Below are 24,964 nucleotides of genomic sequence, written 5' to 3'. Positions count from 1 at the left end.
CAAGTACAGGAGAACAACTGTCAGCAACACCCATCCACCAGCAGGTGATCCGTAGGCACACATGAAAACTGGTGTACCCAAACAGTACAGTCAAACAAAATTACATACTGAGGTTCTTCCTGTTGGACCCATATGGAATCTGGCAGTAAAAAATTGTGGCATTATATGCAAACAGGTCTATTATATGGACTTCTGTGATGGAAAAGTGAAACATTAAAAAAACTTCTAAAGGAAGTTTGGAAAGATTCCTTCTTTTCTGGTGACAAGTAGTATGGAAAGCCTCTTCCACTAATTTAGAGAGAGCTGAGCTTTATATGCATGCTCTCAGACCATACATAAAAAAGAGTTTCATGTTTAAGAAAGAATTTCTATAGCAGGTTGTATACAGTTTCAGAAAGATATGACCACATATAGGTGGAATTCAACCTGACAATGTAGTGCATCAGAGGCTGTAAAAACTGCAAAGAGTTAAAGGGCATCTGTCAGCATATTTGTACCTATGACACTGGCTGACCTGTTACATGTGCGCTTGGCAGCTGAAGACATCTGTGTTGGTTCCATGTTCATACATTATGTGCCCACATTGCTGAAAAATAGGAGCAACGTGGGCAAGGCTGTTACACCTAGAGGCTCTGCTCTCTCTGCAACTACCATGTCCTCTCCACTTTGATTGACAGGGCCAGGCAGTTAAAATGTCATCACATCTGGCCCTATGAATCAAAGTAGCGGTTGCGTGGCAGTAACGGCCTTGCCCTCGTTGCTCCTAGAGGCTCATTTGCATGTATTAAAACATCACTTTTCTCAGCATTGCGGGTACATATGAACGTGGAACCAACATAGATGCCTTCACCTGCCAAGCGCACATGAAACAGGTTAGCCAGTTTTATATGCACAAATCTGCTGACAGATGCCCTTTAAGTAGTAATTTACAGTTACGGTAGCACTTGGAACAGGGAACTAGGTGACTAAAGGAATCTCCTGCAAGTGCAACTCTGGTCCCAGCACACTATTGCAAAGTGGTATCCTCCTGGAGAACTTTAGCTTCATAGAAACCAAGCAAAAGCTTGGGGCCCTGTAGATCAATGTGGCCTTCCTGGGCACAAATAGCGGGGGGGAAAAAATAATTTAATAAAATGATCAGACCAGAGGCAGACATACTCCCTGTGCGGCTAGTTCAGATGTAGGTGGGCCTAGCATCGGAGTGGGGCTTTCCCAGCTGTAGAGCATCAGTATAAGTGCTCATGTTGCACTGTTAAGATGAGAGTGGGACTTAGCGGTGCACTGGGGGAAGAGCTTAGTGATGTGACAAGGCCCCTTCGAGAAAACTTTGCTTGGGGCCTTAGAAGTACCAAATCTGCATCAGCTTCTAAGGTATGCGAAGACAACTTTTTTTGGACAGTGCGAAGCTCCTTATCTTATCTGAAGAAGAATTAATGATAACCAGGAATCACTGCTACTTATTGGGTGCTGTCAGTCATTTAGACATTTACCATTTAGCATATCCCCTCTACTTGCTATTGCAGGAACACACCACAAACCTAGCAACCAAATTAGCATTGCTGATATCCAGTAGTTCAATGTGTAAAATGGGGCAGATATAGACTTCAGGACTAGGTCCACCCTAATTACAAAATCGGCTACGTACCTGTAACCTGAAACTATCTCAAAAGGTGCAAGCTGTGCCCAGCTGCTGTTGGGGACAGGAACGTGTCCATGGAGGAGGAGGCAGATAGGTGCCTGGTGTGGGAGCCAGGCTGACATAATCATGAGTGGGGGGGTCAAAAGGACCTGGCCTCATTGCAAGGCCGCTGCCTCACTGCTGCTGGAAAAAAACATTGACCCAGTGGGCCGTGAAAGACATGTACTGTCCTTGTCCTTGAGAGCTGCTCCAGGTGTCAACAGTGGCGTGAACCTTTCCACACAGCGAGAATTGCAGGGAGCGGCTCATATTGTCTGCCACGTGACAGTAAAAGGCAGGGATGGATTTTTGGGAGAAATAATAGTGGTTAGGAATCTTCCAGCAAGGCTGAGCGCATGCCAAAGTCAAGTTTGCAACAACTTCAATGCTGGAGGTTGCGGGTTCAATAGTTGTAGAGCGCTGCATATGTGCTCCCTCTGTTTCAGGGCCCATCCTCGCCCAAGCTGCCTAAAAAGGCAGCACAAGAACCTATGACTGGCTGACATCAACATCAAGCTCTTGGGCGTTCTATTGCAGGACCATCCCGATCGCCAGTTATCCCAGTTCCTTCTCTCCGGATTCGAGAGGGGTTTCCACACGGGTTTCATTGCCCTCCCTCAAGTTTCCTGGGAGGGAAGGAACTTGCTGTCGGCTATCCAGGAGCCGGCGGCAGTGGATACCTTGTTGCAGGACGAAGTCCGGAAGGGGTTCCTGCTGGGCCCGTTCCAGTCCATCCCCTTCGCGACTTGGAGGGTGAATCCAATTGGCCTGGTTACCAAGCAGTCCTCAAATAAAAGGCGTTTAATTTATGATTTGTCGGCTCCACACATGTCGCCCATTCCCAGCCTGAACTCCTTAATCCCATCAGAGGAGTTCTCCATGACGTACTCGCCCATCGATGAGGCCATCCAGTATGTCCTGCTGGCTGGGGAAGGGGCTTGGTTGACCAAGGCCGACATAGCGGACGCCTTCAAATTGCTCCCTATCCTTCCCCAGCTATGGAAATATTATTGCTTGCATTGGGCGGACGGGTACTACTTTGCCAACCGGCTCACCTTCGGATCCAAGAGCAGCCCATGGCTGTTTGACAGATTCACTTGCGCTTTGCATTGGATCCTAGTTCATCACGGGGGTTTGGACATGGTTATCCATTATCTCGACGATTTTCTGATCGTCGGGAGGCCCCAGGGCATCCCCTCAGGATTGGCAAGCTTTCTCCAGCTGTTCGCCAGCCTCGAGGTCCCTGTGGCGACTGCCAAGATGGAGGGACCAGGCACCAGGGTTAACATCTTGGGCATTATCTTGGCTTCTGTCCGCATGGAAGCCAGCCTCCCCACGGCAAAGCTGGCTAAGATCCAGTCCGCCGTCTCCTCCGCGGCTTTGTCCAGGGTCCTGTCCAAGCAGGAGCTCCAGTCCCTGTTAGGTTACCTCAACTTCGCCTTCAAGATCATGCCCCAGGGCAGGTTGTTCACTTCCCGTCTCCTCAGTCTCCTCCCGTTAGCTCTGGACCAGGATTCAACCGTCCAACTGGACAGGCATGCCATGGCGGATCTCCAGATGTGGCAGGGTTTCCTGGCCGGGTGGAACGGCATTTCCCTGTTCGTGCCATCCCCGGATTCCGCGTCCCCCATTGGGCCATTGACTATAATGGATCAGTGTTCAGCCCTGGTACTGCCTGTTCTATCCTCATTTCTATTTGTATCTTGAATAATCAATAGAAAAGGCAATTTTAATCCCCTATTTAAAAGTATTCTCCGGGAATTAAGAAAATCAAAATACTTAAATATTACTTTATAATAAATATATTCCCTAAATACCTTTCATTAGTTAGAATGGCTAGTTTTGTCTACGGATCAATCACTAGGAGAAATAAAATGGCCACCATCCTACAAGTACACACAGAACCTGTTCTAATCACACAGGAGGACAAGTTACTTCACAACACTGAGCTGAAGAGCTGCCTCATCCTCTTTGTTCTGTGGGAATGGAAATCATGAGACATGAAGTACAGAGAGGAGGGTGGAGGTAATGATCAGCAGCACTTGTATGTAGTCTCCATTACCACAGCTCCATATCAACACAGTCTGTCCTATCCATTCACTATGTACTTCATATCTCCTCTGAACTCCCCAGAGATTCAGCTAAAGTTCTTATCAGCTGTATTCAGGATCATAATTACTGACAATTAGAGCAGAGAGGAGGATGATGCAGCTCTTTACCTCAGTGTTGTGAAGTAAATTGTCCTGCTGTGTGATTAGGACAGTTTCTGTGTGTACTGGTAGGACAGCGGCCATTTTGTTTCCCCTGATGTTTACTCCCCTGACAAAACGAGCCATAATAAATAATGAAAGGTATTTGAGAATATATTTATAATAAAGTAATATTTAAGTATTTTCATTTTCTTAATTCCCGGAGAACCCCTTTAAAGATAGTTTTAAGCAGCAAACATGATAACGTGACCACAGCATCTGGGAGCACAAAACCCAGAAGTGTGCGCTTTTGGGTGGGGGTGTACCGCTTCCCCTTGCGAGAATCGGGGGAACTGGATGGCACCCTCTCAGGGGCGTAACTAAAGGCTCATGGGCCCTGGTGCAAGAGTTAGACTTGGGCCCCCCTTCCCTCAGTGCTTTGTGTGTCTTCTTATGCAGCACAAGGGTCTTTGGGCCCCCTCAGGCTCCTGGGCCCGGTAGCGACTGCTACCTCTGCACCCCCTATAGCTACGCCCCTGCACCCTCTGTATTAGACTGCCACACATTAGCTTCTATACAGAGCCTACCTGTGGCAGGGCTCCATAAGAATACAATTAAATCCTAATAGACTAATGCATTGGAGTCTATGAGAGAAGCAATCTGATGATTGCTTGTTATAGGAACTATAAAAAAAATGAAAAAAATTACAAATATAAAAATTATAATCAAACCCTGTCCTCAAAATCAAAATATATAAACAAGAAAAAAATACATATCATGGGCATTGCCGCATGCAAAAACACCCATACTAATAAAATATAAAAATATTTATCTCATACGGGAAATAACAAAATGGATAAAAAAGTAATAATAGCTGATTCACTGTTTTGTGATTCACCTTCCATAAAAAATGTAATAAAAAGTGATCAAAAAGTCATACACACCCAGACATCACATAACTACAAATAAATAATAGGGGTCAGAATATGGCAATGAAAATAAAAAAATATTTTTTTTTTCAGTATTAAAATGCAAGAAAAACTATACCTATGTTGTATTGCCGTAATCGCACTGACCCAGAGAATGAAATTAACTGGTCAGTTTTATAAGGGACACTTTAAAAACAAAATGCATAAAACTGTTGTGGCATTTAGTTTTTAGTTTTTTTATTTCACCCAATTTTTTTAACAGATTCTCACTACATCGTACACAATACTAAATGGTGGAATTCGAAAGTACAACTTGTCCTTCAAAAAAACATGTCCTCATACGACTGCGAATGGAAAAATAAAAGTTATGGCCCAGGGAATGCAGGTAGTGAATAAATAAACCTCCTGGGCCAAAAGGGTTAACAAATGTGTTTAACCATATAGTGAAGAATCAGATTATATAGGTGGCTCAGAAAACAAGTAGGACATTTTATTTTTATTTTTTTTGATAGGATGTTTTTAGGATATTTGAAAACATACATGGTAACCCCATATCCATAAATTAACTCCTATTAGTGGCCGGCTAACAATCCCGTAAATCCCTCATTTCAAGATGCTTCTTGCTCATTAGGTTACTCGTACCTGTAGATAACATCCAACATGATGGTTGTGTGGGAGCCTTATGTAGAAGTGGATCATAATAATGTAGGCCCACACATAGCTACAAGTAGCGTCAAGAGTGCAATTAGAGGAACATGGAGATTCCAGTACTTGGTAAAGCACATCTTACAGTACATAACACTGTGCTTCAACTATATGATTAGTACTTGTCCAAGCTTTAGAAAAAAGTTAATTACCGATTTTAATTACAGACTTACAGTAAATAGTCCACCAACACAAATTCATTACCAAGCTTGATTTTTTCCTTGTTGTGTACATCCCAGCATTGCACTGTGTTTGACTTTGACGCTGTTCTGTTCATAGGATAAATTATTGTATGTGGTAGAACACTTATATTTTAGAGTTTTAGCAAATTCAATGACAATGAGTATAATTCATTGAAGCTTATGATTTCAGTATAGAGCAGCTGAAGTCTCAGCTGTAATGTTCTGCCAAAAGCAGATTTGCATTGTAAACACAGCTCAGTCCTGTCTGACATGCAAGAAAATATAGGGGGTCATTTATTAAGATCAGCATTTTAGACGGCGTTCTTAATAACCCCTGCACTGGCGGTGGATCGGCCAAAGTTATCAAGAGGCGCCGGCCTAAATGTAAGCTAGCTTACTTGCTGGCTAAAATTTATACAATTTTCGATGCCTAAAACAGGCCTCTCTTTTTTAGATCTGGCGTAAGCAAGGAAGATATACAGTATGCCTGAAAACTGGAGTATATCCAATAGTAAATGACCCCCATAATTCTGACAACCAAAACCCTGGACCACAGTAATAAATGCAACACTGCATTTATGGTATATACCGAAATATATCATCATACAAAAAAAACACATTCCTCAAAAAGCATTATTTTTTGTATCTGAGGTAGAAATTGGACAGGAACCCTTCTCAGTCTATCCAAAAACATTTAATTTACATAAACTCCTCAACATTGAAATTGGAACACAAAGAAGGACAAGCTGTAAGGTTATTCAAATGGAAGTAGCAGGTGTTGCTAAGATCTGCAGAAGATCAAATTTTCAAGCACCTAGCTCCAATCTGTGGGATTTGGGAGGGGCATAAAAGCCTGATTGAAAGCAAAGTTCTTTAGCTACATAAATTATCAAAACTCAGATCATGTTGTGTGGGATAATCGTGCAATACCATCTGTATAGTTTATCACTATAAGCCTAGGTCAAGACGTCAGCATTGTTCAATGTTGCATGTCTTGGTGGTTGAGAATACAACGACGAACAGGAATGAAAGCAAGATGTGCACAGAGACGAACCTCTGCACAGGCGGATCGTCTGGTTAGAAGAATGGCACATAGTGATCCATTCTGTACTGCAAGTGAAATTGGACACCACATTCCAAGCCTAGGACAGCAAACAGTGTCTACACAAACCATCAGAAGGGTTGTGCACAACATTAAGCTACAAGCCAGACATCCAACTACAGGTGTTCGATTGATCTCACTACCACCTCTCTCAAAATCTATTGTGGTACACAGCAAGATGGCAATGGAGGCTGGAATGGAGGTCATTAGAGTTGAGCGGACACCTGGATGTTCGGGTTCGAGAAGTTCGGCCGAACTTCCCGGAAATGTTCGGGTTCGGGATCCGAACCCGATCCGAACTTTGTCCCGAACCCGAACCCCATTGAAGTCAATGGGGACCCGAACTTTTCGGCACTAAAAAGGCTGTAAAACAGCCCAGGAAAGGGCTAGAGGGCTGCAAAAGGGAGCAACATGTAGGTAAATCCCATGCAAACAAATGTGGATAGGGAAATGAATTAAAATAAAAATAAAATAAATAAAAATTAACCAATATCAATTGGAGAGAGGTCCCATAGCAGAGAATCTGGCTTCACGTCACCCACCACTGGAACAGTCCATTCTCAGATATTTAGGCCCCGGCACCCAGGCAGAGGAGAGAGCGTAACAGAGAATCTGTCTTCATGTCAGCAGAGAATTAGTCTGCATGTCATAGCAGAGAATCAGGCTTCACGTCAGCCACCACTGCAACAGTCCATTGTCATATATTTAGGCCCAGCACCCAGGCAGAGGAGAGAGGTCCCGTAACAGAGAATCTGTCTTCATGTCAGCAGAGAATCAGTCTGCATGTCATAGCAGAGAATCAGGCTTCACGTCAGCCACCACTGCAACAGTCCATTGGCATATATTTAGGCCCAGCACCCAGGCAGAGGAGAGAGGTCCCGTAACAGAGGATCTGGCTTCATGTCAGCAGAGAATCAGTCTGCATGTCATAGCAGAGAATCAGGCTTCACGTCAGCCACCACTGCAACAGTCCATTGTCAGATATTTAGGCCCAGCACCCAGGCAGAGGAGAGAGGTCCCGTAACAGAGAATCTGTCTTCATGTCAGCAGAGAATCAGTTTGCATGTCATAGCAGAGAATCAGGCTTCACGTCAGCCACCACTGCAACAGTCCATTGTCATATATTTAGGCCCAGCACCCAGGCAGAGGAGAGAGGTCCCGTAACAGAGAATCTGGCTTCATGTCAGCAGAGAATTAGTCTGCATGTCATAGCAGAGAATCAGGCTTCACGTCACCCAACATTGGAACAGTCCATTGGCATATATTTAGGCCCCGGCACCCAGACAGAGGAGAGGTTCATTCAACTTTGGGTAGCCTCGCAATATAATGGTAAAATGAAAATAAAAATAGGATTGAATGAGGAAGTGCCCTGGAGTACAATAATATATGGTTAAGGGGAGGTAGTTAATGTCTAATCTGCACAAGGGATGGACAGGTCCTGTGGGATCCATGCCTGGTTCATTTTTATGAACGTCAGCTTGTCCACATTGGCTGTAGACAGGCGGCTGCGTTTGTCTGTAATGACGCCCCCTGCCGTGCTGAATACACGTTCAGACAAAACGCTGGCCGCCGGGCAGGCCAGCACCTCCAAGGCATAAAAGGCTAGCTCTGGCCACGTGGACAATTTAGAGACCCAGAAGTTAAATGGGGCCGAACCGTCAGTCAGTACGTGGAGGGGTGTGCACACGAACTGTTCCACCATGTTAGTGAAATGTTGCCTCCTGCTAGGTGGTGGTGCAGTTAGCTGTGGCGTGTTGACAAAACTTTTCCACATCTCTGCCATGCTAACCCTGCCCTCAGAGGAGCTGGCCATGACACAGCTGCCTTGGCGACCTCTTGCTCCTCCTCTGCCTTGGCCTTGGGCTTCCACTTGTTCCCCTGTGACATTTGGGAATGCTCTCAGTAGCGCGTCTACCAACGTGCGCTTGTACTCGCGCATCTTCCTATCACGCTCCAGTGCAGGAAGTAAGGTGGGTACATTGTCTTTGTACCGTGGATCCAGCAGGGTGGCAACCCAGTAGTCTGCACACGTTAAAATGTGGGCAACTCTGCTGTCGTTGCGCAGGCACTGCAGCATGTAGTCGCTCATGTGTGCCAGGCTGCCCAGGGGTAAGGACAAGCTGTCCTCTGTGGGAGGCATATCATCATCGTCCTGCCTTTCCCCCCAGCCACGCACCAGTGATGGGCCCGAGCTGCGTTGGGTGCCACCCCGCTGTGACCATGCTTCATCCTCATCCTCCTCCACCTCCTCCTCATCCTCGTCCTCCTCGTCCTCCAGTAGTGGGCCCTGGCTGGCCACATTTGTACATGGCCTCTGCTGTTGCAAAAAACCTCCCTCTAAGCCACTTCGAAGAGACTGGCCTGAAAGTGCTAAAAATGACCCCTCTTCCTCCTCCTCCTGGGCCACCTCCTCTTCCATCATCGCCCTAAGTGTTTTCTCAAGGAGACATAGAAGTGGTATTGTAACGCTGATAACGGCGTCATCGCCACTGGCCATGTTGGTGAAGTACTCGAAACAGCGCAACAGGGCACACATGTCTCGCATGGAGGCCCAGTCATTGGTGGTGAAGTGGTGCTGTTCCGTAGTGCGACTGACCCGTGCGTGCTGCAACTGAAACTCCACTATGGCCTGCTGCTGCTCGCACAGTCTGTCCAGCATGTGCAAGGTGGAGTTCCACCTGGTCGGCACGTCGCATATGAGGCGGTGAGCGGGAAGGCCGAAGTTACGCTGTAGCGCAGACAGGCGAGCAGCGGCAGGATGTGAACGCCGGAAGCGCGAACAGACGGCCCGCACTTTATGCAGCAGCTCTGACATGTCGGGGTAGTTGTGAATGAACTTCTGCACCACCAAATTCAGCACATGCGCCAAGCAAGGGATGTGCGTCAAACCGGCTAGTCCCAGAGCTGCAACGAGATTTCGCCCATTATCGCACACCACCAGGCCGGGCTTGAGGCTCACCGGCAGCAACCACTCGTCGGTCTGTTGTTCTATACCCCGCCACAACTCCTGTGCGGTGTGGGGCCTGTCCCCCAAACATATGAGTTTCAGAATGGCCTGCTGACGTTTACCCCGGGCTGTGCTGAAGTTGGTGGTGAAGGTGTGTGGCTGACTGGATGAGCAGGTGGAAGAAGAGGAGGAGGAAGCTGAGTAGGAGGAGGTGGCAACAGGAGGCAAAGAATGTTGCCCTGCGATCCTTGGCGGCGGAAGGACGTGCGCCAAACAGCTCTCCGCCTGGGGCCCATCTGCCACTACATTTACCCAGTGTGCAGTTAGGGAGATATAGCGTCCCTGGCCGTGCTTACTGGTCCACGTATCTGTGGTTAGGTGGACCTTGCCACAGATGGCGTTGCGCAGTGCACACTTGATTTTATCGGATACTTGGTTGTGCAGGGAAGGCACGGCTCTCTTGGAGAAGTAGTGCCGGCTAGGAACAACATACTGTGGGACAGCAAGCGACATGAGCTGTTTGAAGCTGTCTGTGTCCACCAGCCTAAATGACAGCATTTCATAGGCCAGTAGTTTAGAAATGCTGGCATTCAGGGCCAGGGATCGAGGGTGGCTAGGTGGGAATTTACGCTTTCTCTCAAATGTTAGTGAGATGGAGAGCTGAACGCTGCCGTGTGACATGGTTGAGATGCTTGGTGACGGAAGTGGTGGTGGTGTTGGTGGTACATCCCCTGTTTGCTGGGCAACAGGTGCCAACGTTCCTCCAGAGGCGGAGGAAGAGGCCGAGGCGGCAGCAGCAGAAGAGGCCGAGGCGGCAGCAGCAGAAGAGGCCGAGGCGGCAGCAGCAGAAGAGGTAGCAGGGGGAGCCTGAGTGACTTCCTTGTTTTTAAGGTGTTTACTCCACTGCAGTTCATGCTTTGCATGCAGGTGCCTAGTCATGCAGGTTGTGCTAAGGTTCAGAACGTTAATGCCTCGCTTCAGGCTCTGATGGCACAGCGTGCAAACCACTCGGGTCTTGTCGTCAGCACATTGTTTGAAGAAGTGCCATGCCAGGGAACTCCTTGAAGCTGCCTTTGGGGTGCTCGGTCCCAGATGGCGGCGGTCAGTAGCAGGCGGAGTCTCTTGGCGGCGGGTGTTCTGCTTTTGCCCACTGCTCCCTCTTTTGCTACGCTGTTGGCTCGGTCTCACCACTGCCTCTTCCTCCGAACTGTGAAAGTCAGTGGCACGACCTTCATTCCATGTGGGGTCTAGGATCTCATCGTCCCCTGCATCGTCTTCCACCCAGTCTTGATCCCTGACCTCCTGTTCAGTCTGCACACTGCAGAAAGACGCAGCAGTTGGCACCTGTGTTTCGTCATCATCAGAGACTTGCTGAGGTGGTATTCCCATGTCCTCATCATCAGGAAACATAAGTGGTTGTGCATCAGTGCATTCTATGTCTTCCACCTGCTGGGGAAGGGCTAGGTGGATGCCCTTGGGAAACCCTGCCAGCAGAGTCTTCAAACAGCATAAGAGACTGCTGCATAACTTGAGGCTCAGACAGTTTCCCTGATATGCATGGGGGTGATGTGACAGACTGATGGGGTTGGTTTTCAGGCGCCATCTGTGCGCTTTCTGCAGAAGACTGGGTGGGAGATAATGTGAACGTGCTGGATCCACTGTCGGCCACCCAATTGACTAATGCCTGTACCTGCTCAGGCCTTACCATCCTTAGAACGGCATTGGGCCCCACCATATATCGCTGTAAATTCTGGCGGCTACTGGGACCTTAGGTATTTGGTACACTAGGACGTGTGGATGTGGCAGAACGGCCACGTCCTCTCCCAGCACCAGAGGGTCCACTAACACCACCACGACCATGTCCACATCCGCGTCCCTTACTAGATGTTTTCCTCATTGTTATCGTTCACCACAACAACAAAAATATTATTTGGCCCAATGTATTGAATTCAAATTCAGGCCTTTTTTACAGACACCTAACACTATCTGGCTATCTATTTAGGTACCGTATTACACTAATACAGGCACAGCAGTAACCACAGGTTTAGCTGACTATGAATTTGAGGCCTAGTATTTAGGCGCTGGGTGACAGGTATACGTTTTACAGACAGAATTAGACTGGGATATGCACAGTAGCGTGTGTGAAGTTATTCAGAATGACCCTATCAGCACCTTGATTCTGATATACCCTTTTAGGGATGTATTTAAAGTAGGCCTGATACAGCAGAAACCACTAAATTAGGAAATTGCTAAATTGGGAATTGTATTTCAACCCAGAACAGAAAATCTGCTTTGACGGACACTAAATAACTTGCCCAGCCACAACAGTACAGCAGTAACGACAGATTTAGCTGAATATAAATTTGAGGCCTAGTATTTAGGCGCTGGGTGACAGGTATACGTTTACTGACAGAATTAGACTTGGAAATGCACAGTAGCGTGTGTGTGAAGTTATTCAGAATGACCCTATGTGCACCTTGAATATTATATACCCTTTTAGGGATAGATTTCAAATAGCTCTGATACAGCAGAAACCACTAAATTAGGAAATTGCTAAATTGGGAATTGTATTTCAACCCAGAATAAAAAATGTGCTTTGACGGACACTAAATAACTTGCCCAGCCACAACAGTACAGCAGTAACGACAGATTTAGCTGGATATAAATTTGAGGCCTAGTATTTAGGCGCTGGGTGACAGGTATAGGTTTACTGACAGAATTAGACTTGGAAATGCACAGTAGCGTGTGTGTGAAGTTATTCAGAATGACCCTATGTGCACCTTGAATATTATATACCCTTTTAGGGATAGATTTCAAATAGCTCTGATACAGCAGAAACCACTAAATTAGGAAATTGCTAAATTGGGAATTGTATTTCAACCCAGAATAAAAAATGTGCTTTGACGGACACTAAATAACTTGCCCAGCCACAACAGTACAGCAGTAACGACAGATTTAGCTGGATATAAATTTGAGGCCTAGTATTTAGGCGCTGGGTGACAGGTATAGGTTTACTGACAGAATTAGACTTGGAAATGCACAGTAGCGTGTGTGTGAAGTTATTCAGAATGACCCTATGTGCACCTTGAATATTATATACCCTTTTAGGGATAGATTTCAAATAGCTCTGATACAGCAGAAACCACTAAATTAGGAAATTGCTAAATTGGGAATTGTATTTCAACCCAGAATAAAAAATGTGCTTTGACGGACACTAAATAACTTGCCCAGCCACAACAATACAGCAGTAACGACAGATTTAGCTGGATATAAATTTGAGGCCTAGTATTTAGGCGCTGAGTGACAGGTATAGGTTTACTGACAGAATTAGACTTGGAAATGCACAGTAGCGTATGTGTGAAGTTATTCAGAATGACCCTATGTGCACCTTGAATATTATATACCCTTTTAGGGATAGATTTCAAATAGCTCTGATACAGCAGAAACCACTAAATTAGGAAATTGCTAAATTGGGAATTGTATTTCAACCCAGAACAAAAAATGTGCTTTGACGGACACTAAATAACTTGCCCAGCCACAACAGTACAGCAGTAACGACAGATTTAGCTGGATATAAATTTGAGGCCTAGTATTTAGGCGCTGGGTGACAGGTATAGGTTTACTGACAGAATTAGACTTGGAAATGCACAGTAGCGTGTGTGTGAAGTTATTCAGAATGACCCTATGTGCACCTTGAATATTATATACCCTTTTAGGGATAGATTTCAAATAGCTCTGATACAGCAGAAACCACTAAATTAGGAAATTGCTAAATTGGGAATTGTATTTCAACCCAGAACAAAAAATGTGCTTTGACGGACACTAAATAACTTGCCCAGCCACAACAATACAGCAGTAACGACAGATTTAGCTGGATATACATTTGAGGCCTAGTATTTAGGCGCTGGGTGACAGGTATAGGTTTACTGACAGAATTAGACTTGGAAATGCACAGTAGCGTGTGTGTGAAGTTATTCAGAATGACCTTATGTGCACCTTGAATATTATATACCCTTTTAGGGATAGATTTCAAATAGCTCTGATACAGCAGAAACCACTAAATTAGGAAATTGCTAAATTGGGAATTGTATTTCAACCCAGAACAAAAAATGTGCTTTGACGGACACTAAATAACTTGACCAGCCACACCAGTAACGACAGATTTAGCTGGATATAAACTTGAGGCCTAGTATTTAGGCGCTGGGTGACAGGTATACGTTTGCTGACAGAATTAGACTTGGATATGGCCAAAAAATAACCACACTATTGATGGTTAAATGCACTTGGTGTGACAGCTTGACCAACCACACTACTGAGGGTTAAATGCACTTGGTGACAGGCGCAGCTTGCCCGTGATGTAGTATATGGCCAATAAATAAACAGACTATTGCTGGTTAAATGCACTTGGTGTGACAGCTTGACCAACCACACTACTGAGGGTTAAATGCACTTGGTGACAGGCGCAGCTTGCCCGTGATGTAGTATATGGCCAAAAAATAAACAGACTATTGCTGGTTAAATGCACTTGGTGTGACAGCTTCACCCTGATGTAGGATTTAGCCAAAAAACAACCACACCATTGAGGGTTAAATGCACTTGGTGGCAGCTTGTGCTGGCGCAACACAAGACACAAAATGGCCGCCGATGACCCCAGAAAAAAGTGACTGAAAAACGCTCTGGGCAGCCTAAAAACAGTGAGCAATTCAATAGCAGCAGTTCAATCATCCACAGCTGCAGATCGATCATTGGATGGAGTCTTTTGGAGGAGTTAATCAGCCTAATCTCGCCCTACTGTCGCAGCTGCAACCTCTCCCTACGCTAATCAGAGCAGAGTGACGGGCGGCGCTATGTGACTTAAGCTTAAATAGAGGCTGGGTCACATGGTGCTCTGGCCAATCACAGCCATGCCAATAGTAGGCATGGCTGTGACGGCCACTTGGGGCAAGTAGTATGACGCTTGTTGATTGGCTGCTTTGCAGCCTTTCAAAAAGCGCCAAGAAAGCGACGAACACTGAACCCGAACTTTTACGAAAATGTCCGTGTTCGGGTCCGTGTCACGGACACCCCAAAATTCGGTACGAACCCGAACTATACAGTTAGGGTTCGCTCATCCCTAGAGGTCATTCATCTTGAACAATGAGTCCTCCTTTTGTCTTTATGCAATGATAGTCGGAGATTGGTCTGAAGACCACAGAGGCAAGGCCATGACGAGGCCTTTACAAGGAAACATCGCACCGCTCCTACTCCCAGGATTATGGTACTGGGCTGCGTAATGTATGGTAGCCCAAACCCTATAGTCTACATTTCAGTTACATTAACATCTCAGCTTTACAATGATTTGGTTGTGGAATCAGTGGTACGGCCATCTTTTCAAAGTGTGCTAGGAGCCATTGTTCAACAGGACAACACCAGTTGCATGTTGCTTGTGCTACTGTGAGCAGCCTGCATGGCTTAAACGTGTTACCATGGCCTGCAGCATCTCCAGACTTGTCTCCCATCGTGTACATCTGGGACGTCATTGATCGGCAACTGCAAAGGAAGCTGCCAGCAGCGGATCTTAATTATTTGAGTGCCCAAGTGCTTTCAGCATGGCAGAACATTCCTCAAACAACCATTAATAACCTCTTTGAAAGCATGCCAAGGTGTGTAAGTGCTTGCATTTCTACACTGGACACTCATACGCTATAGTGATTAAATCAAGAAGTTTTGAATATTTTGTTTCTTTTTTTTTATAATTTGCATATCAACATGTCTATAGATCCTGTGATTTCCATAATTCCGCAACTTTTCCTTCTTGATGTTGCAGTTTTGAGGTTCAGGAATGTATAAACCAGTAGTCTCAATTAATAAATGGTAAATGCTTTAAGGGTGCCTTCAGACTTAGCAGATTTTGTTGCAGATATTTCTGCAACTGAAAATCAGTTCCATTTATCTGAATGGGATTGTTTTGGTGGCAAGCATAGATTTCTGAAAGCCCCATTTGGGTGAATAGGACTGACTTTCAATGCTGAAAATTTCGGCAACAAAATCTGCTGCGTGTAGAAGCACTGTTAAAGCATGACAAAAAGCAAATCTGCTTGGATGTTTTTTACATTTTCAGATCAGCAGCATGCTTTATCTGACTTTCACCACAGATTTAGTTAATTGCAATGCAGTGAGTGAAACCAGCGGCTAGATTCTTTACGAAAATCAACAATATAATCCCCATAAAACACATGTACATTTCATTGCAGATTTCGGTACAGAATTTTAAATTAGTTGCACAGATTACGTTTGTGTATTCAGCATCATCCAACCAGGTGAGGAGTAATAATATTGCTTTTACATGACATTTTGTAACTTATACGTCCTTGCAAAGATACTTTCCAAAAAGTATCCAAGTAAGAGTCTATTCACACGTCCGCAATTTCGTTCCGCATTTTGCGGAACTGAATTGCGGACCCATTGATTTCTATGGGGCAGCAGAATGTGCTGCCCGGATCCGGAATTGCGGATCCGCCCTTCCAGAGCCGCAATTCAGTTCCTGAAAAAAATAGAACATGTCCTATTCTTGTCCGCAATTGCAGACAAGAACAGACATATTCTATTAAGTGCTGGCAATGTGCGGTCCGCAAAATGCGGAACGCACATCGCCGATATCCGTGTTTTGCTGATCCACGGATCCATGGATCCGCAAAACACACATGGACGTGTGAATGGACCCTTAGTTAGAGAGAGTTTGCATCACCGTTACTTTTTCATTCTTCTGATCTGCTAGTCCTGACGAAGGGGGCTATCCAGCTCCAGAAACGCGTAGACTATTATCGAATAAAGATCATCGTTTATTATTATAAACATCGAGTCCGGGCAGCGCCTGAAAAGATCCTGAATCAACTTTTAAAATGTATCCACGAACAGAAAAAACAAACAAACAAACAAAAACCATAAAATCCTGCAGTTTTCGCACTGGCCACTAAGCCAAATAATAGGCGCCATTTCTTGGTCTGTACAGATCACTTTACTGCAATTACCTGCATATCTATACGCAGAGGTGTTATCATTACAGGCAGGATTAGAATGACAGATAAGACAGGATCCACCATTCACAATAGCTGATAGTCAGAGCTCATCTATTCTTTCCTTGTATAATGACCTCTGCACAGGTCACAGAGCATGCCCAGAAAACTCTCCCATAGAAGTCAATGAGGTCCCATCCCGTCTATTGCATCTATGGCCCATGGGCAGCCGTAAAGCTAATTCTTTTAATGCTTTGTAAATTCTGTTAAGAAAAGCTCAGGCAAGATGGCCGCCCCCATAGTCATGTTCAGGAACCAGAGTAAATAAATCTGAAATCAGTAAACAAACAAAAAAAAGGAAATGTGTTACTATCAGGCTTTAACAGGCAGAAAACATTTTTCCTTTAACAACCTTTTCAGGACCGAAGTTCTTTTTTTTTTGCATTTTCGTTTTGCGCTCCCTGCCTTCCCAGAGCCATAACTTTTTTATTTGTCTGTTCACATAGCCATATGAGGGTTTGTTTTCTGTGAGACAAGTTGTACTTTCCAATGCCACACTTTAATATTGCATATGATGTAGTGGAAAGCAAGAAAAAAATTCCAAATGGGGTGAAATTGCAAAAAAAAAAATGCTATTCCCCCACAGTTTTACAGGTTTTTCATTTACGACGTTCGATGTACGATAAAACTGATAAAAAAAATAAAAAATTGGGAAAAAAATCAGTTGCATTTTTTTGTCGCCATATTTAGACCTCTATAATTTTTTTGTAATTATGTGTACGGAGCTGTATGGGCGTCATGTTTTGGGGGCAATCTGAACTTTTCATTGATACCATTCTGGGGTGTATATGACTTTTTGATCACTTTTTATTTAAAGAAATTGTACTATGGGCGTTTTCAAACATAGTGACACCCATGATGTGTATTTTTTTTTATTTTTTTAGTTCTTTTATTTTTATTTTGGGAAAAGAGGATGATTAAAATATTTTTTAAACAATGCCCTTGTCTATGATTATTTTACTACTTTCCTATGGAGCCCTATTACAGGCAAGGGCTCCATAGGAAATACTATGCAGCAGCCTCCTGTCATTCACAAAGACTGGGGCTGCTGCATACACACTCCGGCTCCTCCGATCGCCACGGTTTTCAGCGCGCTTAGATGCTGTGATCAGGATTGACCACGGCATCATAGGGATTAAATGTCCGTGATTGGCATTACCTCTGGACTGAGGGCTCTTCGGCGGAAGTCTCGACCAGATGTCTTCCTGTTCAGCAGCATGCACATTATTGGTGGCACAACATTCTTCCTTCCACAGGTTAGTAGACTTCGAGAATTTAGGTAGAGCCTTAAAGGGGTTTTCCAGTAGTAATTTTTTTATCGAGTCAATGCAACCTGTCCCCTGAAACAGAAGAATCATAAATACCTGCTTTATGCCACTCCAGTCCTCCACGCTGCCCCCACTATCTCTGTCCTCTGGTCCCAGCGCTGTTTACATCTGTCTGGCCATGGACATGGTCGCATGCACCACTCCAGGCAATGACTGGCTTCAGCTGTGACGTGTTGATGTGGCCGCATCACTGCTGAAGCCAGTCTTTGGCTGGAGAGGTGCATGTGACCATGTCCATGGCCAGACGTATGTAAACAGTGTGGGGACAGGAAGATAAAGATACCGAAGGCATGGAGCACATAAATATGAATCTCCTGTTTCAGGGGGCATGCTAAGGGTACTTGATAAAAAAATAATTAGCACTGGAAACCCCCTTAAGGACCCCTTTATAATAGCATATAGTAATAGAAGTAATACCATTATAATAGATGTAAAATGATTTTAGCTACTGGTTTGTATAGACAGTTACTGTCACTCAGGGAAGCTTTAGACTTACCCATTATTACACTGCGCTCCTGGTACCTTAGGGCACAAATAAAATATTCAGCAGCAATTTGGATACAAGGAATATACAGATATGAATTTCTTCTCCTTTGAAATTCGTCCTCGCAAGTATATGTGTTTGAGGTGGGAAATTAGATTGTGAGCTCATGGTCGACATGGATTAATGTGAGTGATATCAATCTGTCCCCAGCTACGTTTTTATCTATTCAATTTTTGAATTTTTTTTGCAGAGCCATAACATTGCAGCCATAGAGGTGCATGGGCCTTTACTATACCTCTGTATGCCTCTGTGGTTTTCTCCGTCAGATTCCGTATGTACACATTGCTTCTAGGGGCAGTACCTGTGGACTGTGTATATAACCGTCTGCGGGCACAGGATTGCGCCATAATCGCCTTATAACATTGAAAGTATTCACAAAGTGGAGACACAATAGATTTAATATCTATTAAAATATCATTACATATAACCATTTCTTTATTACAGAAAGTTGCTTGTACATGTTCTATTATAAGATTAATGTAAAAACAATTATCAGAGCAAAGTATATGAACCAAACATTTAATGTGACGAAGCGTCATGGATGGGGCTGGTTATTATTACAGTGGGGGTTGAAGACCCCCCTCTGGGTATTAGTAATTACAGTACATATACCTATCATACTATGCCAGCTGGCTACATATTATTCATTTAGCATGGATTGATGATGTGATATACTGACAACCATGTCAATTATACAATCAAGCAATCTTTTCTATTGCCCGTACACTTGAAAATATCTCAAATTCAGCCCAAATTAAATGAATTGCAAAATTACAGACTTAGAACAGTCGGATTAAGCAGGTCAGATGACGGGGTATATACTCCACTATTGTGTACATTCAATAGTAGCCGATATTACAGGAACAGAACACATTTTAACCAATTTCCTCATCTTGCGTTTATGGGTATTCATTTCCAAGCCATATCTCACAGGCATTTCCATTCCATCCTTCCCAGCATTCACAGTTTCCACAGCTACATATCCCGTTGCCTAAAAGCAAATTGAATAGGAGTTTAATTGTCACAATCAAAATGTACTGCCTTATTAAAGAGTAGCAGGTCATAATCAAAACCCTATAACTGGTCCCCTAAATATTCCCTTTTTGTGTGCAGCACTTTGCATTTGATTTAGCATCAACTGGAAATATAGACTTTCAGACAACTAATAGCATCTTTTCAACCGTGCTCTTAGCAAAGTGCTATACACTATAATCATGCTGTCTTTTATTTCTCTCAGGCTTTATAGCATGTTAGACGGATACATAGCTGTAATCATCTACACCGGCTGCACCTGAAGACCAAAGTTAACTCTTTTAGTTCCATAAGACTAAGCATTATTTATAGAAACCTTCGGAAGTGTAAAATGCACTCGTATTTATACTTATGATAAATCTGCTAATTATGCTTCCTAATACTGTAGCTCGTAGAGAAACCCACAATAACATGGCCGCACTTAGACTATAATATAAGCAGGATCAGTACAAGAGACAGCATGGGGTTGCATGTCAGTACCTGTACAGGTGGCATCTGATGGATTATGTCACATGAACTTATTGTCAAGAAGGTGACAGAACAGAAGGCTCAATGCACTTCTATAGCTGCCTTATACAGCATAAGGACCTGTGCACACAGCAGAACAGTAAAAAAGCAATTCTACTACGGATGTCAAGTATATTAAACCTATTGTTAAAAAATTATTCAACTCTTTGCCTAATGTAATCATGGCTCCAGGCTTTGATCTAATCCAATAAGTATAAACCAATAAAGAATGAATTCTCTGCCCATTCAGACGAGAGATGTTCATGCCTGGGGGTTGCCCAAGTGTAGAATGGACAGCATCTAGACTGAACACTGACACATAATAGTCAATGAGCCAATTCACATGACCAGTTTTCCACACAGACCTTTGGTCCATACAGAGATATTTGGAGCATGCACTACTTTGGTCCAATTTCTGAGCAAGACTTGCTCATTCAAGTGAATGGGTCCTTGACAGAAAAAGCAGATGGACACCATTCATTTGACCCTTTTAAAAAGATCATCCCTTTTTTGAACATTTTACATTGCTCCTCTGAATGCCAAGTAGGGACTCATGAACACAGCAAAGCCAGGGACAAATTGGCCTCAAAAAGCTAAGAAAAAAAAAAAAAAAAAAAAATCCAAAGACAATTGGATGAAAACCCTTCAGAATTGTATATTTTTCTGTGAAAATTCAACCTAAGACTGCATCAGATTTTCCCACATCTCCTAAAAGTAGATAAAGATAACTACATCAAACAGATGAGTCTTTTGGAGATACTTTTATAACCCCTTCCAGCTTTATGCAAGTCAACAATTCTTAATCGTAGGTCTTCTGAGAGCTCTTTTGTGTGAGGCATCATTCACATCAGGCAATGCTTCTTGTGAAAAGCAAACCCAGAACTCGTGTGTGTTTTTTATAGGGCAGGACAGCTGTAACCAACACGTCCAATCTCATCTCATTGATTGGACTCCAGTTGGCTGACACCTCACTCCAATTAGCTCTTGGAGATGTCATTAGTCTAGCGGTTCACATACTTTTTCCACCTGCACTGTGAATGTTTACATGGTGTGTTCAAAAAAAGCATGGTAACATTTAATTCTTTGTGTGTTATTAGTTTAGGCAGACTGTGTGTCACGGCTGGTGGTGGGGGAAACCCCCAGCCGTGCGGTACCCGGAGATGTTTGGTCGCTGCAAGGCCAGGACCACAGGATCAGGGAGCAGGTCACCTCCTAAAGTCTCCCTGATCTGACCCTAACTCCTAACCTGCATGGGCCGACCTTTAGGGTAGGAGGACCCATGCGCAGGAACCTCGGGTCCCTACTATCCCTCCGCAGGTCCCTAGGCTAGGAGCTGGATAGACTACCTGTTCCTCCAGAACACAGAGGAACAGGAGCCTAGAAAGGCCAAGCTGGTAATAAGGGGGATCCAATACAACTTATGGCAGTGGCAGGTAAGTGGAACTACAACCTCACCTACCTGCCACAAACACACAGCCCGGAACCCATGCAAAAGTGCTGTCTGTCTACAACAACAGAAAAGACAACAGCACACACCATACATCACACAGGGAACCAGGGAACCATAAGGTGCAACAAGCCAGCAACCACATACACATAAACATAACATCAGACAAGGTAACAAAGGTTTATGACCAGTAGGATGGTCCCCACCAGGCAGATGGAGGAGACAGGAGGCTGCTCCAGCCAGCATGGCTGAGAGCAACCTACTGAACCCAGCCAGGGACTGAGGCTTTATAGGCCAAGTGGCCACACCCAAACGGCCAGACACACCCAGTGACTCACACACACTGGGAAGGGAGTTAACCCTTCCTACACCACAGAAGAGAAGGGAAAACAGCAACTTAAAGGGAAATAGCACACACACTCACTCACCTGTTACCGCTGGCAACGGCATGCGTGGCAGCCGTGTCCTGAAGAACAACCAGCAGGCCGAGACCCTGCCACCACATGCCCACAACACCAGACGTTGCCGCGGACAACCGCAGGTGAAGGGAGGTGTCCAAGTGCATACAACCAACACAACCTCGTGCACAACAAACACACAAAGGGAGTGCACATAAAACACGTTGCCAAGGGCAACCGCACGCATGCGTGTTATCCGCGGCAACCGCACCTGAGGTAAACCACTAAGTGCCCCCAGCTGCGGTTGTCACAACACCAAAACCGCGGGTAACTGCATGCGGCTCCCAAGGAGTCACGACCAAGACCCAGGGTCGTGACACTGTGATTGTCTATTGTTGTGACTTAGATGAAGATCAGATCACATTTTATGACCAATTTGTGCAGAAATCCATATAATTCCAAATGGTTCCCATACTTGTTCTTGCAACGGTATATGCTGTTTTATTTAAAGGCAACCTGTCACCTGGATTTGATACATATGCAAATTAACCTGAGATGAGTCCTGTCCGTGAGATGAGTCAGGGACAGGACTCACCTAAGGTTAATTTGCATATGTTTCAAATCGTTTTTTTACACAATAAAAGCACACAGAGCTATGGGGACTGGGTATTGCGGATGTGCTAGTGGCCATCTAGCAACCCATGTCCTCAGCTCTATGCCCAAAATCCCGGTGACAGGTTCTCTTTAAAAATAAGGGATCTATCAAAGTCTAATCTTCACAAAACATGTTTGTGGAAGTGTATCATGGCACAAACAAAGGAGATTTCTGAGGACCTTAGAATAAAGTTGTTGATGCATATCGGGCTGAAAAAGGTTACAAAACATACTCTAAGGCCTCTTTCACATGAACGATACGGATTATGTGCGGGTGCGTTCAGGGTGCGTTCAGTGAAACTCGCACCATTTTGCAAGCAAGTTCAGTCAATTTTGTCTGTGATTGCGTTCAGTTGTTCAGTTTTTTCAGAGCGGATGCACTGCATTTTGATGCGTATTCCACGCGTGTGATAAAAAACGGAAGGTTTACAAACAACATCTCCTAGCAACCATCAGTGAAAAACGCATTGCATCCGCACCTGCTTGTGGATGCAATGCGTTTTTCATGCAGCCCCATTCACTTCTATGGGGCCAGGACTGCGTGAAAAATGCAGAATATGGAACATTCTGCAATTTCCACGCAACGCAGAACTGATGCGTGAAAAACAACGCTCATGTACACAGACCCATTGAAATGAATGGGTCAGGATTCAGTGCGGGTGCTATGTGTTCACGTCACGCATTGCACCCGCACGGAAAACTCGCTCGTTTGAAAGAGCCCTAAGACCTCTTTCACAAGAGCGTAACGGATTAGGTCCGGATGCGTTTAAGGTGCATTCAGTGAAACTCGCACCATTTTGCAAGCAAGTTCAGTCAGTTTTGTCTGCAATTGCGTTCAGTTGTTCAGTTTTTTCTGCGCGTGCAATGAGTTTTGATGTTTTTCACGCGCGTGATAAAAAACTGAAGGTTTACAAATAACATCTCCTAGCAACCATCTGTGAAAAACACATTGCATCCGCACTTGCTTCCGGATGCAATGCATTTTTTACTGAAGCCCCATTCACTTCTATGGGGCCAGGGCTGCGTGAAAAACGCAGAATATAGAACAAGCTGCGTTTTTCACGTGTGAAAAAACGCTCATGTACACAGACCCATTGAAATGAATGGGTCAGAATTCACGTCACACATTGCACCCGTTCGGAAAACTCGCTCCTGTGAAAGGGGCCTAAAGAGTTTGGACTCCACCAATCAACATTCAGACAGTCTGTGTACAAATGGAGAAAATTCAAGAAATGGTCAACCTACAAAGATTACACCAACAGTAAGGCATGTATTAGTCCACTAGGTTTCAAAGGAACCCAAGGCAACCTCTGAGCAAATAAATACCTTTCTCACTTCAGCTAACGTTAATGTTTATGAGTCTTCCATCACAAGGACACTGAACAACAATGTTGTACAGGGCAGGACTGCAAGGAGAAAGCCACTGCTCTTCAAAGAGAACATTGCTGCCTGTCTGCAGATTGCTAAAGATCACCTGGACAAGCCAGAAGGCTACTGGAACAATTTTTGTGGATGAGGAGACCAAAATATAATTTTTGGGTTTAAATGAGAGTTATGTTTGGATAAAGGAAAACACTGCATTTCAGCATAAAAACTTCATCCTATCTGTGAGGCACAATGAATTGTGAATTAATTATACCAGTACATTTTAAAGGAAGAAGTCAGGGTATTTGTCGTGAGCTTAATCACAAGTGAATGTAGGTCATGCAGCAAGACAATGACCGCAAGCACATGAGTCATTCTACCAGACTATGGTTAAAGAAGAATTAGATTAAAGTTTTGGAATGGCCAAGTCAAAGTCCTGACCACAATCCACTAGAAATGTTGTGAAAGGTCCAGAAACTAGCAGTTTATGGTAGGAAACCCACCAACACAACAGAGTATGAAGCTGTTTTGTATGAAGGTATGGCATAAAATGTCCCCCCAACTGAAGTAAAGGACTAATCAACAATTACTGGAAGTGTTTAGTTGCAGTTATTGCTGCATAAGGAGGTCACACCACACCACACCACACCATACTGACACAAAGATGGGGGAGTAGCTATAGGGCAGTCGCTACCAGGCCCTGGAGACTGAGGGGCCCAAAGACCCTTGTGCCACATAAGAAGACACTGGTATTATAGAAAGATACCAGTATTATAGAAAGTACATGCTGGCCAAGTTACACCTCTGGCTGGAGGGAAGGGGTTAGGTCAAGAATTTGGCATGGGGGTGGGATGGCCATTGCAGTTTTTGCCTCAGGCAGCATGTAGGCTATGTGCTTCCCT

The 24,964-nt window shown here is 44.5% G+C and overlaps 1 protein-coding gene across 1 annotated transcript in view; it reads right to left on the bottom strand.

Moving 5' to 3' along the window:
* Positions 1-19,056: 19,056 nt before the first annotated feature.
* ITGBL1 (integrin subunit beta like 1) overlaps positions 19,057-24,964 on the bottom strand; it is a 500,642-nt gene continuing 494,734 nt past the window's right edge. Inside the window, exon 11 of the mRNA XM_044286160.1 lies at positions 19,057-19,650. Within this exon, the coding sequence (XP_044142095.1) occupies positions 19,559-19,650 (92 nt within the window). The 3' untranslated portion in view covers positions 19,057-19,558. The remainder of the gene's footprint in view (positions 19,651-24,964) is intronic.

Source organism: Bufo gargarizans, chromosome 3, assembly GCF_014858855.1.
Source record: "Bufo gargarizans isolate SCDJY-AF-19 chromosome 3, ASM1485885v1, whole genome shotgun sequence".
In the NCBI taxonomy this organism is placed as follows: Eukaryota; Metazoa; Chordata; class Amphibia; order Anura; family Bufonidae; genus Bufo; species Bufo gargarizans.
Note: the sequence above shows the minus strand (reverse complement) of the source record. Positions and strands in the feature narration are given on the sequence as shown.